The sequence below is a fragment of the Lipotes vexillifer genome, unplaced genomic scaffold (assembly GCF_000442215.2).
Source record: "Lipotes vexillifer unplaced genomic scaffold, Lipotes_vexillifer_v1.1 scaffold670, whole genome shotgun sequence".
Taxonomy (NCBI): domain Eukaryota; kingdom Metazoa; phylum Chordata; class Mammalia; order Artiodactyla; family Lipotidae; genus Lipotes; species Lipotes vexillifer.
This window is the reverse complement of record NW_006778108.1, coordinates 548,064-562,373: the sequence shown is the minus strand read 5'-3', so window position 1 is coordinate 562,373 and position 14,310 is coordinate 548,064. Positions and strand designations below refer to the sequence as shown.

Here is a 14,310-nt window from a genome sequence, read left to right as displayed (position 1 = left end):
AGAAGACATACCGATGGCCACGAGGCACATGAAAAGCTGCTCAGCATCACTAATCATTAGAGAAAAGCAAATCAAAACTACAATGAGGTATCATCTCACACCAGTTAGAGTGGGCATCATCAGAAAATCCACAAACAACAAATGCTGGAGAGGATGTGGAGAAAAGGGAACCCTCTTACACTGTTGGTGGGGATGTAAATTGATACAGCCACTATGGAGAACAGTATGGAGGTTCCTTAGAAAACTAAAAATAGAATTACCTTATGACCCACCAGTCCCAGTACTGGGCATATACCCAGAGAAAGCCATCATTCAAAAAGACACATGCACCCCTGTGTTCATTGCAGCACTATTTACAATAGCCAGGTCATGGAAGCAACCTAAATGCCTGTCGACAGATGAATGATTAAAGAAGATGTGGTACATATATACAATGGAATATTACTCAGCCGTAAAGAGGAACCAAACTGGGTCATTTGTAGAGACATGGATGGACCTAGAGACTGTCATACAGAGTGAAGTAAGTCAGAAGGAGAAAAACAAATATCGTATATTAACACATATATGTGGAATCTAGAAAAATGGTGCAGATGAACCGGTTTGCAAGGCAGAAGTAGAAACAAAGATGTAGAGAAAAGACTTATTAACCAAACAGTCAAAGTCGGGGGTTGGGTGGTGGTGGGTTGAATCTGGAGATGGGGGTTGACACTAATATGTATGTATATTAGCGTATAATATTTTATACAGTATTATGTATAATATTAGTGTACAATAAAATGTATAATATTTTATACACTAATATTTATAAAATAAATAACATGTATAAAAAAATTAAATGATCAATTGACTCATAACAAAGATAAGATTATCACATTTTGTTGACTCCTGCCTACCCAATTTTGAAAATTATATTTTATAAAGTCACAATATATCACATTCTTTTATACATAAATTATGTGTAGTTTCCTTTTTCATACATAAATTATGCATAATTCTGTCTTAGTTGTGGCTTTTAGTCAAGGTGGTATTTACAGTGGGTTTTGCGTTCCTGCGATCCTTGTATTGTGCTGTCTCTTGGTTGGATATTTTTGGTCATCCTGTACGTTTTGGAAACGTTCACCTTGATGTGTTTTACCTGAGTTCTTATGTGCTTGAGAACGTCTGCCTGTGGACTGCACACTTTAAAGACATTTCTCTGTTACTTATAAACCTCTTGGGTCACGTTTTATTTCCCTGAGCATTTTTCATTTTGCCTTGTTATTTTCTCTGCTCTATATGCCATAGGCTAACCTGTGTTTTTATTGTCTTCATGCTACTTTTGTTTCTTCTACTGGGACTTTCTACTACTGTTTTTCTTCTACTGTTTTTGTTTCTCTCGTCTCTTTCTTGAGTTCTTCTTGCTTTTTTTTTTTTTTTTTTTTTTTTTGAGCTTGTAGACAGTGGGGGAGGAGGAGGCAGGGGTGCAGGGTGTGGAGGCACTGGATTTCCATTTTTCAATCAGCTTTTTTCATTTTAGAATAGTCTCAGGCTGTTTTTTGCCTTTTAGCATGCATTGTAATTTTTGTTGAAAGCTGGACATGCTGTGTCATGTGAATGGAGCTGAGGTAGATAGGCCTTTAGCGTGCAGTTTTATATTTATCTGGCTACCATATAGGCTACAGTTGCCCTGGCTGTGGTGTCAGAGGCAAAGATGTCCTCAAGTGCCCTTGTTTGTGCTTCCGCTATTGTCTTTGGGTTTTCCCAGAAGCTTCTTAAATAAAGCCTGAGGCTCGCGCTTCCTTTAGCTGCAGTCCCGTTGTCTTGCAGAAGCCCTGTTGGCGTGGTGGTGGGATGTGTGTGTTGGAGGGTCTGCAGGCCTGTGATTAGGTCTCAGTCTCTTAGTAAAACCTGCAGGGAGCATTCCACTCCCCCCCCCGCCCCACCCCCCAAACAGTTGGGCTTTGGTAAAACCCAAAGTGGTTAGATTCTGGGAAAACAGTTTCCCTTGAGGGCAGAGCGCTCTGGGTGTATTTCAGAAGGTTCCCACCCCACCATCCCCGCCCCCAGCACCTTCTGCAGAACCAAAGGTATTCTTCTTCACAGTGAGAATCTGGTGGGACTTCTGGAGGTAAAGGTCACAAAAGTTATGGAAAACGCAGCTCCTCTGGAGTTTTTTTTTTAACGCTCACACTAGGCTACACTGAGTCTCCAGCAGTTTGTCGACTGCAGTTTAAAGTGTTCCTACCAAAACTGGCTGCAGTTGTGAGCTTCTGCACCAGCTAAGCTGCACTTCTCTGTTTCTGCCTGTCCGTCTCTCCGGTTTGGGGACAGTAGTTTGCCCTGTGACCTTAATTCTCTGATGGATCCAGGAAGAGCTCTTGATTTTCAGGTTTCTCAGTTTTTTTTTCTTGTGAGGACAGACGTCACAGCTTCTAAGCTCCTTACATATCAGATCAGTAATCAGAAATCCTATTTGAATAGTTTTAGTTTTACAGAAAAAAAATGTGAAGGTAATACAGAGTTTTCATATACCCCATACCCACTTTCCCTGTTAACAGTTCACATGAGTATAGGGCATTTGTCACCACTAGTGAACCAACATTGATACATTATTATTATTATTGGGCTTCCCTGGTGGCTCAGTGGTTGGGAGTCCACCTGCCGATGCAGGGGACACGGGTTCGTGCCCCGGTCCGGGAAGATCCCACATGCCGCGGAGTGGCTGGGCCCGTGAGCCGTGGCCGCTGAGCCTGCGCATCTGGAGCCTGTGCTCTGCAACGGGAGAGGCCACAACAGTGAGAGACCCACATACCACAAAAACAAACAAACAAACATTATTATTATTATTAACTAAAGTCTATACTTTTGAGATTTCCTTAATCTTCACCTAATGTCCTTTTTCTGTTCCAGTATCCCATCCAGGATACCACATTACATTCAGTCACTATGTTTCCTTAGGCTCCCTTTCGCTGTGACAGTTTCTCAGACTTTCCTTATATTTAATGACCTTGATATTGTGAGGAATGATGGTCAGGTATTTTAGAGAATGTTCCCAATTGGGAATGTTCCCAATTGGGAACATTGGGCCTGTTTTTCTCATGATTAGACATTTGGGTTTGGGGGAGAAAAACCACGGAGGTAAAGTGTCATTATCACCACATCATATGAAGGACACACACACCATCAGTGTGACTTATCACTGTTGAGATAGACCTTGATCTCCTGGCTGAGGTTTCTCCCCTGTGAGGTTCCTTGGTGTTCCCCGCTTTCTATACTGTTCTCTTGGGAAGGAAGGCACTGCACACAGCACACATTCTGCAGAGCCCACGTTTTAGGGGTGGAGAGAGATGCCCCCACTTCCTGGAGGGTGAGGTATCTACATTAGTTACTTGGAATTCTTCTGAATGGGTGACTTGTTTCTTCTTCCCCATTTATGTATTTACTTGTTTATTTCATCATATTTTGGGTTTTAAGCCAATACATTTTAAAAAATTTTGTTTTTCACGTTTTTCCAACTTAGGCCGTATGTAGCAGCTCTTTGCATCGGCACCTGTGTCCCTGTGACACACTCCCATCATTGTGCTTTTGGTTTTAAGATACATCTTCCATCTCTTTTTTTTTTAATTTTTTAAATTTTTTAAATTTATTTTATTTATTTATTTTTGGCCGCATTGGGTCTTCGTTGCTGTGCATGGGCTTTCTCTAGTTGCCGTGAGCAGGGGGCTACTCTTTCTTGCAGTGAGCGGTCTTCTCATTGCGGTGGCTTCTCATTGCGGTGGCTTCTCTTGTTGCAGAGCACAGGCCATAGGCGCACGGGCTTCAGTAGTTGTGACACACGGGCTTAGCTGCTCCGCGGCATGTGGAATCTTCCTGGAGCAGGGCTCGAACCTGTGTCCCCTGCGTTTTCAGGCAGATTCTTAACCACTGCGCTACCAGGGAAGCCCCAACGTGCTTTTGGTTTTGAGCACTTCCTTGATCTCTGGCATTACAAGATGCTTCGGGCTCATCTTACGTGGTCCCCATCCCAGTCCTGGAATCACCCATTTCTCCATGAGTTGGCTCAGTTTTCTGCCCTTTTCCGCCCACTGTAGTCTCTTCTTTCAACCTATGTATCGCTTCCTGCTTTTGGTTCTTTTTTATCAGTGTTTGTGGTTCCTTAAGACTGTGGATAATTTCTTCCCTGAGTTCTTCTTGTCTTTGGTCAGTCCTTCTTGTACATCTTCTTTATCTGCCTTTTGCTTCTCTTTTATTCAGTATCTCCTCACCTACCCTTTTTATTCATAGTTCAGTTTCAGTTCCTTCTAATTATTTCTCATCTTTAAGTGAAATGGACTAATTTTGGGGGAAAACACCAGTGAATCATGGGGACAAGGGAAGGGACAGACCCTGGGGAGGGGGAGGCAGCAAGCTACCACACGCCTAAACCTTTGCCTGGAATTTTTTTGAATTTTTTTCCACCAGTTTTTCCCTTCGCATCGAGGCACATCTTATTTTCTGGTGTTCATGGGGGCAGTGGGTCACTGTCTGTGGCAGTAAAGCCAGGTGCCTGCCTCTGGCCTGTTTTCTCTGCCAGCACCTTGAGCAGCTCTGGGTTCTCCCCGCACAGGCCCCTACTGGCCCTCCTCTTTGCTGTGGGTTCCCCCCTCCTTCTCCTTGTCCCCAGCTTTAGTCTTTAACATCAGTGTCATGCAATACCTGGGGGTTTGGATGCCGACCCTGGTGGACAGCTTGTGGCCTGTGACCTGGAGAGGATGACAGGGAGGCTGGGCTCCCAGGGGCTGCTGGCCTGCATGTGGGCTGCAGTGGTTTCCTACTTTGGAGTCAGAGTCTTTACTTTTTTTTTTTTTAATTTTTATTGAAGTTTTAAATTTTATTTTATTTTAATTTTTATTGGAGTATAGTTGATTTACAATGTTGTGTTAGTTTCAGGGATTGACAGGGAACTCTGCTTTTCATCTCTTGTCGTTTGTGGTGCTTTTGAAGGTGTGAAGGGTTGCAAATAAAGGTTTTACTCCACCGTCTTTAACCAGAGCTGTTCCATCAGGTGTTACGGTTTGTAGAAAGATTATTTCTGTGGCAATCACATTTTTTTAACATGAGACTTTATCCGTGAAAGTTATAAGGGGGAAATGATGGGTTTTGCTCTTTATGAAAATGAAATCTTTTTACTTTTTCATGGAATGGTGTACTTGAGACTTTATGATGTCACTTCTTGCCAAAATGACCTGTATATTCAGTACAATCCCGATAAAAATCCCAACATACTTTTCTGGTAGAAACTAGCAAGCTGATTCTGACAGAAAATGAAATCTTATAAAAAGAAAGAAAATTATTTTTTCCTCATTACTGAGTTCGAAGTATCTTGATCATTTTTATATAAATCAGAAATATTTATCTGAGTTACTTTAGAATTGAGTAGTTGTGAGGAATGTAGAACTTCAGGAACTTCAATTTTTAGAAATGTAGGACACTGTATTTCCTTTGTCAGAGGTTACAGAGGAAATCAAAGAGGAATCTCTCCTCCACCCACGGATGCCTTTTACTGTTCCTGACAGCATTTCTCATGGAAATCAGATCTCGACCATCTGCTAGATTCAGAAATGAAGCGATAAAAATGAAAAAAATTTAACTAAAAAGAACTTGAGAAGAAATGTAAATGTACAAATTATATCATTGATTTTATTTTCAATTTGCTGTTTAACTTAAGAAGCCAAACAAATAAACAATAGATGTCAGTGTATGTAGGACATGAGAGGAAAAGTCAGGGACAATCACCCCCTCTCTGAGCCTCTCTTGTATTCTTTTTTGTTTGTTTGTTTGTTTTTGCTGTACGTGAACCTCTCATTGCTGTGGCCTCTCCCGTTGTGGAGCACAGGCCCCGGACGCACAGGCTCAGCGGCCATGGCTCACGGGCCCAGCCGCTCCGCGGCATGTGGGATCCTCCCGGACCGGGGCACGAACTCATGTCCGCTGCATCGGCAGGCGGACTCTCAACCACTGCGCCACCAGGGAAGCCCTCTTGTATTCTTAATTTGTTGGAAATATTACTTTGATTCAGACAGCAGCACTTTCTGCAAAATAGAAGAGATCTTTTCCTTTTTTTGGCTCTCCAGGCACATTATTTGTCCTGACCACTGGCTCTTTCTATCTTGGTAAATTGTACGTTTTTAAAAACATGTGGACAGTTTAAATAATTCACAATCCGGAAATGAACCCTACAGAGGATTGCTTTTGCTGTTCTGTTTCAAAATAAATGAGGTGGTCACTTTGTACCTGGGGAGAGAGAACGTTCAGGCCTCTCTTCTACCCCAGATTTCCAAACCCTTCTAAGGATTTATATAATAGTAAAGATATAAAGGATTATAAGGATTTTATAGTAAGAATGAAGCAGCAGTTCCTGTCCTCTTTTTTCTAATCCAATTAAAGACTATGATGGTCTTTTTTTTTTTTTCTTTTCAAAAGACGGGCTGTTGTTGAGAGTGGCAACCTAATCCCTTCTGTGTCAAGAGCTATTGGCCCCTAAGTGGCTTCCGTGCCACCTGTACTGTTATTGTTTCCCCAACTCCTTGGCTATTTTAGTGTTGCATTTTAAAAATATAAGATATTTTTAGTTCTGTTTTATTTTTGAGTGCTTGAATATTCTTTTGAAAGAATATTGGTTTAGATGTATCCAATCAATAATCCCTCAACTGAGAATATTTACCCTTGGCAGGTAAAAGCAGCTGAGAATGTATCTTCGACCTAGTGGTCATTTAAAAATGTCAGAAGTTTTGTGCTCACTTCGGCAGCACATATACTAAAATTAGAACTATACAGAGAAGATTAGCATGGTCCCTGTGCAAGGATGACACGCAAATTCGTGAAGCGTTCCATATTTATAAAATGGGCAGAAGACCTAAATAGACATTTCTCCAAAGAAGATATACAGATTGCCAACAAACACATGAAAGGATGGTCAACTAATCATTAGAGAAATGTAAATCAAAGCTACAGTGAGGTATCACCTCACACCAATCAGAATGGCCATCATCAAAAAAATCTACAAACAATAAATGCTGGAGAGGGTGTGGAGAAAAGGGAACCCTCTTGCACTGTTGGTGGGAATGTACATTGATACAGCCACTATGGAGAACAGTATGGAGGTTCCTTAAAAAACTAAAAATAGAACTGCCATACGACCCAGCAATCCTACTACTGGGCATATATCCTGAGAAAACCATAATTCAAAAAGAGTCATGTACCACAATGTTCATTGCAGCTCTATTTACAATAGCCAGGACATGGAAGCAACCTAAGTGTCCATCGACAGATGAATGGATAAAGAAGATGTGGCACACATATACAATGGAATATTACTCAGCCATAAAAAGAAACGAGATTGAGTTATTTGTAGTGAGGTGGATGGACTCGGAGACTGTCATACAGTGTGAAGTAAGTCAGAAAGAGAAAAATAAATAGCGTATGCTAAGACATATATATTGAATCTTAAAAAAAATGGTTTTGAAGAATCTAGGGGCAAGACAGGAATAAAGACGCAGACGTAGAGAATGGACTTGAGGACATGGGAGGGGGAAGGGTAAGCTGGGACGAAGTGAGAGAGTGGCATGGATAGATATACACTACCAAGTGTAAAATAGCTAGCTAGTGGGAAGCAGCCGCATAGCACAGGGAGATCAGCTCGGTGGTTTGTGACCACCTAGAGGGGTGGGATAGGGAGGGTGGGAGGGAGACACAAGAGGGAGGGGACATGGGGATATATGTATACATAGAGCTGATTCACTTTGTTATACAGCAGAAACTAACACACCATTGTAAAGCAATTATACTCCAATAAAGATGTTTAAATAAAAATGTCAGAAGTTTTATAAGGGGTTTAACCTTATGGAATTGCTGATATTCAACTATTTTTAACTTCAAAACTGGCAATTTCATCTCATTCAACCTAAGAGCTTACAGATAGCGAAGCCTAAACAGCACTGTCAAGATTCTCTAAAAAGGAGAAATGGCGGTAGTTTCCATTCTGTCAGAGGGAAGAGGTTGGAAAGCTGTTTCTGATGTAAATATAATTATGTTAATGGAGGCAGTACCTTGCCTCACGCCCTTACCTTTCTCCTTCAGTTTGTTCATGTCCCAGCCCCATGAAAAGGACATGGACCGGGCTTCCCTGGTGGTGCAGTGGTTGAGAGTCCGCCTGCCGATGCAGGGGACACGGGTTCGTGCCCCGGTCCGGGAAGATGCCACATGCCGCGGAGCGGCTAGGCCCGTGAGCCATGGCCGCTGAGCCTGCGCGTCCAGAGCCTGTGCTCTGCAATGGGAGAGGCCACAACAGTGAGAGGCCCGCGTACAGCCAAAAAAAAAAAGGACATGGACCCCATTGCGTGCATTTATCATGAATCACGTGGGAACTTCTGCTCCCGTTCCTTCTCTCCCTCCCTCCAACACTTCACCTCTGTCCTTCTTATGTTTTATTTTGTGAGGAGTCAGTTGACAGGAGCTAATAATCCCAGGACAGACTTCCCAGGACCCTGCCTCCAGACCATCCCGTTCCTGTTATCCCCACTGTGGTCACTGACCCCTGTCACTTTCCTGTTCCCTTGTTGGTGCAGGTCCTCAGTGAGGTTTGTTGACAGCTCCTGGTGGGCCTGTTGACTACTGCTCGCAGCTGTCCATCATTTTCCCGGTTAATACACACTGGGAGGGGTTACTGTCTTTTATTTGGGTCCTAGGTTCTCAAGGATTTCAGAAGGGTCTTCCATACTCTGCGGACACACTTTACAGCCTTGTTATGAAAACCTAGAGTCAGTCCTGGTTCCTCGTCTTGACTCAGCCACCCCATGACTTGGAACCATTCTAAGTCACTGACCTCTGACCCTGTGTTTCTTTATCTCTGAGGTTAAATTGTTGAATATTATAGTCCTATGATTATGTGCCTCAGTGCCATTTAAGTTTGCCCTTTTCTTCCTAAAATCTGTATTATAGATAATATATACACACTTATTTCACAGGGTGGATCGTCGTAGCACAAGATACTAGCCTCCATCCCAGGATGGAGTACATACTACCATTGACTATGAGGAAATTTAAACGCTTGCTTCCCACCTAGTTCAGCTGCCAGAGGTCCTTTCAGTGCACCAGTTCTGAGCGAGCATGCAAGTATGACTGTAAATTTCCCCCGACAGAAACCACGTCACCTCATCAGCCACATAAGAAAATGACAAAACAACCAACTGTGAAAGCATGCTTGCCAAGCTTTCAGCATCACTGCGTTTGGTGGGGGAACACTTTTGTACAAGATGAAATCGAGGCTGGACGAAGCCCAAAAGACACGTTCTGGGTACCCGTCTTCTCTAACCTGCAACATATGGGAAGTGTGTTTGTGCCAGTGAAGTCAGGGTTCCAGAAGACCCTTTGCTCCTTGAAGCCACACCGGCATTCCAGGGATGGGGAGAGGGAACCAGGGATGTGGCATGCTGCTTTCTTAGTGATTACCAGATCTCTAGTAAATAGTAAGAGTAGCTTAGGCCCGTTCGGCATCGCTTCACTAAATCTTCACAGATAACCGGTAACGTTTACTACCATTGTCTGTGTTTTTTTTTTTCAGCAGAGAATATACTCAGGCTCAGAGTAACAAAGTAGTCAGCTAGTTAGTGGTCCAGATTCAAACTGGGTCTGTCTTATTCGGTGCCCATGGCCTTTCACTTCACCTTGAACTGACTTTAAAGTTGCCTGTAAGCAACCAAATTGGAACATTGGCGAGAGAAGGGGAAGGAGGTCCCACACCCCACCCACTCCAAGGTTTGGGGTAGAAGGAGCACTTGAGTTTGAAAGGAGCAAACCTCTGACTTCCACTGATTTTGAAAAAGGGCTCTAAAGTCATCAAAGACACCTCGAAGAGAGGGAAAAGGAAGAATGACTCTTAATAAGAAAAAGGCATATCCCAATAAAAAATGGCCAAAAGAGTTGAACAGACACTTCCCCCAAATGAGTAACCAGATGGTCAATGAGCATGTGAAAAGATGCTCAACATCGTGGCTCATTAGGAAAATGCAAGTCTGAACCACAGTAGAAATCACGGCATACCCAGCAGCATTGCCAAGATGAAAAAGACCACAGCACCAGGTGCTGGTGAGGATCTGAAGCCACTGCGTCTCTCAGTCACTGCTGGTGGGAGTGTTGTTAGTAAAACTGCTTTGGGAAACCATTTGATAACTTCAGGTACAGCTGAACACTTGCATTCCATATGACCTAGCATTTTCACCCTTCAGACTATGACCAGCAGGAATCCCTACATACGTTTATAGGAAACGTATGGAAAACCTATAGGAAAATGTTCATAACAGCACAATGTCTAAGGGCCAGAAAGTGGAAACTAGCCAAAAGCCCAATAGCCAGAGACTGAACAGACCAGTGGTGGAATGTTCACATGGTCGGATGCTGTTCAGCCACAGGAATGAGCAAACTGTTGCTACACATGGCAACATGGGTGGGCCTCGCACACATGAGGTAGAGCGGTGACGGTGGACACAAAAGGGTTCGTGCCATATGATGAAGCTGAAAAATGGGAAAAACTAAACCATGCTGTTAGAAGTCAGGCTAGCGCCAGCCTTTTACAGGGCAGGAGGGGAGTGCCAGGGGTTCCTGGGCGGCTGGGGGTGTTCTCTTTTGATCTGGGTGGTGGTTATAGTGTGTTGAGATGTTGAACATTCACCGATTGTTCACTTAGGATATGTGCATTTTGCTGTATGTATATTCTCCTTTAGTACTAAGTTTTCAAAGTCCTGTACATACAGATGTTACTTCTTAATTTTTGATTCCCACTGTGGCAATATAAATTTAAATCAGCCAAGGTTTGCATATGTATAAAATAGGAATTTTGTGGCACATTGTGACCTATATTGTGGGAGAAATGTTCCTTTTTTTTTTCTTGATAATGCTTTGTTGACCTCTCAGTGTGTCTGAACCCAACAGGGCGAGGAAGGAAGGAAATAGTGAATTTCATCAACACCAGCGATTATTGCCGCTCAGCGTTCATTCAACCAAATCCACGCGAGCTGCTCAGGTTTCCGCCAGATTATAGAGCTCTTTCTTGCCTTGGAGTCTATAAGAAAACTTACCTTTTCGTTATGATTTTTATACTTCCAAGAAAAGAAGCATAAGGAAAATACCTATGAAATCCCAAGACCTGGCTACAGCAAATTCTAAACCTTTATTCTCTAGGAGACAAAGAGAAAAGATTGAAAGAGAAGGCTTCTTTTCACATGGGCCATCTGCATTTGCAGTAGTAGCTGAGAAAAGGCAGTACGGAAAGTTTACAGAACTCTTTCACAAAATGTTCAGGTAGTATGCTTGTTGAGTTTTCAGATTCTTACGTCAACACACGTATAATTGAATTCTAGTATTAGAAGGGGACTAAAAGAAGAACAAACTCATGTTTTAAAAAATAAAACATGTGAAACACCACCTGGTAAAAAGTCTACTATGTCGTCTGGGACAAAACACTGAGACTCAAGTGTGTCCTTCCTTTGAGGCCCCATCATCCATCCTCTCGGGTGACCCTTGTGGAGCCTTGCCTGGTCTGTTCAAGGTCACACGGTTGGTGGCTAAGCAAGGCAGGCCCTACCATCTTTAAACTTCCAACCTCTTTCTCTTCCCCCCCCCCGACCATGATAGAGATTCCAAATAATGGATTAATAATAGCCCAGAGATCACAGGTGTGATATTAATGCCTCTCTTATAAAATATGTATTTCAGCTCGCGACTCTTGAATTCCCTCCAAAGAAACTATTTGGAAACAAGGATGAACGTGTGATTGCTGAGAGGCGAAGTCAGTTAGAGGTAACAGAATCAAGCTTTTCTTTCTCTGTGTGCAGAAAATTTGCCATCTGATTGACCAGTGAGAATTCTTCCTCTTAAACACTTAACTCTTGTTCACGGATGGAGAGATGCTGCTTCATTAACACAGGAGGTGGCAGCAGCAGATTGTAAAGTAATGAGATCAGTTTACTTAAAATATAAGTCCTTCCCCCCACCCCCACCCCCCCGACAACAGAGCGTTTTCCTGGGTTTTGAGGAGATACATTTATACCAAGGGTTAGGAAGCAGGTTGTGGGTGAGAACTGAATATTCACGTAGACAGATGGTACACAATGCAGGCTGGGGGTAAGAAGCTTGCTGCCAAAAACTTGAATTAATTAACTGAAGATTTGTAGTATTCCATCGTTGTTACTTTTTCAAGGTGGCTGGAAGCAAAAAGACACATACGTATTTTAGTCATGGTTAGGTTTTGTTGGACTTATTTTAACTTCATCTTCTGAGCCAGCTCTGTGGAGAGCTTTGGTTCAACACAACTGTTGTTTTTCTGACTGCCTCCCTGCTGGCATGCACTGTTGACTGCTCCGTAGAGCTTGTATTGCTCTGCAGGCTAGAGCTGCTTATTTGGTTGGCATCTGATGCTACCGAGGCAGAGTGTGCTGAGGCATGGTCGCAGGTAACCCTCGGGCATGGGCTACCCTCTTGCCGCTGTGAGCCACTGAGGCAGGCAGGATAAAATTACAAATAGCTCACTCCAGTCAGCAAGCTTCCTGGGGCCTCGCAAAGTCCCCTCTGCTCCTCTTTTAAGAGGAAGAAAAATAAGACGTATTGCAAATGAAATCAAATAAGAGGAGACCTGAGACAGCCCTTTCTGAATTGTGAAAGTCTCCATAAAACGGCGGTATTTTTCTCATTCCTGGAGACAGCCAGTTTGAAATGGCTGCCCATGGAGTCCAGTGAATACCAGTGCACCAAGCCTTAGGGAAACATCCAGAGGCTGGAGGTTGCAGTGAGAGCAAAAGGGGGGAGTGGGGACCATGGAGAAATTGAAGACTAGGAGATTGTAGTCCACGAGGGGCATTTTAGAGACCTGAGATCCTCAGTAGAGAAGTGATCTGAGGAAAGAAGAGTTTCAGGGTGTGGCCACGCTTACAGGCCTGTGAGTTAAACTATAGTGCTGGAACTATTACGACTGAGGTTTGGATGGGTCGTTGCAGGGCTCTAAAAATCAGCCTATGAGGTGGTATGACCCTGATACCCAACTGAAGAGCTTACATTCAAGGGAAAGGTTATCGTGGTGAGCCTGCTTGACCAAGTTCTCTTAAAGGTTTAATTGTATCATACAATTTAAAACTCACAGTAGAACTCGTGATGGTTTTCTTTCCGGAACCCTTACCTGCGTCAGTAATCCAGACTTGTCTTTAATGGAAACGTGCAGAACGACAGTGTATAAAAAACAAGTTTGTAAACTAACAGGAAGTAGGTGTTGTCATCCCTACTTACTCAGGGCTCTAATTAAATGCACATGGTGCCAGCCGTGCCCCACAAATCGGGCGTTTGTGTGCTGTGCGTTTGTGAGCCCTGCTCTTGGGGACTCTTGTCTTTCCACTCCAGCTTCCAGAGTCAGAGCAAAGCTCAGGACACCTTTTCATTCTTGGTACTTTCAGGTGGAACCCATGTTTGTTTTTTCAGGATCTCCTGCTTAATCACTTAGCCCTACCGAGCCATCAGCTGTTGACAAACAAGAGTTTTATGTCAACATCTCTGCGGATACAAGCATCCCTCCCATTGCCCGTGACTGTGGTTTACCTGTGGCATTAACCCATAAGGAATGGATTCCCCACACCTTGTGGAAATAGAGGGGCTTACATTTTAAATTAAGTGTATTTCGTCTCATGTGGACTGTTAAATCTTAGAATATTGTGTTCTTGTCAAGGAGAGAGTGTAATTCAGCTTCACTTCACTGGAAAGTTAACCTGAGATTCTTGAGTTGATTTCCTGCAACTGTTATGATTTTTATTTTCAATCTAACACAAGAGTCACTGATTTAGTGCATTTTCATGTGAAAATTAACATTTATTGTCCGTGAACTTCCTATTTGATTTAATTCAATATACATTTATTTAATTCCTAATACATGCTGGGGACAGTGCTAGGTGTTATATAGAATATCAAGGTGAATGAGACACTTCTTGCCCTCAAAGAGCATATGTTTACATTGCTGTATGAAACGCTACCTGGAGGTATAGTTAAATACGTAGGCATGTACAGAAAGGTGGATTTCAGTAGGACACACTTGTACTGGCACACACCAATATACATAGTGTTTGCGCAAAAGGAATTATCTGCTGATTTTTAAAACCCAGAAACACAGCTTTACAAACCTCCTCACGCCGACTGAGCTGCATAGAGCAGTGTTCTAAGCAAGCATCCAGTTGTGTTTCGATCTTCCTTGCTATTAAAATAGCTGCAAGATTTGGACCTTGTGTTTGAGTTTATCAACAGAAAGTGTCAAATGTT

General features: G+C 42.9%; 1 protein-coding gene across 1 annotated transcript in view; it reads left to right on the top strand.

The window, feature by feature from the left end:
• The window catches only part of KIF16B (kinesin family member 16B), a 277,180-nt gene that overhangs the window by 221,964 nt on the left and 40,906 nt on the right, over positions 1–14,310 (top strand). Inside the window, exon 25 of the mRNA XM_007451451.1 lies at positions 11,731–11,814. Coding sequence (XP_007451513.1) covers positions 11,731–11,814 — 84 coding nt within the window. The remainder of the gene's footprint in view (positions 1–11,730; positions 11,815–14,310) is intronic.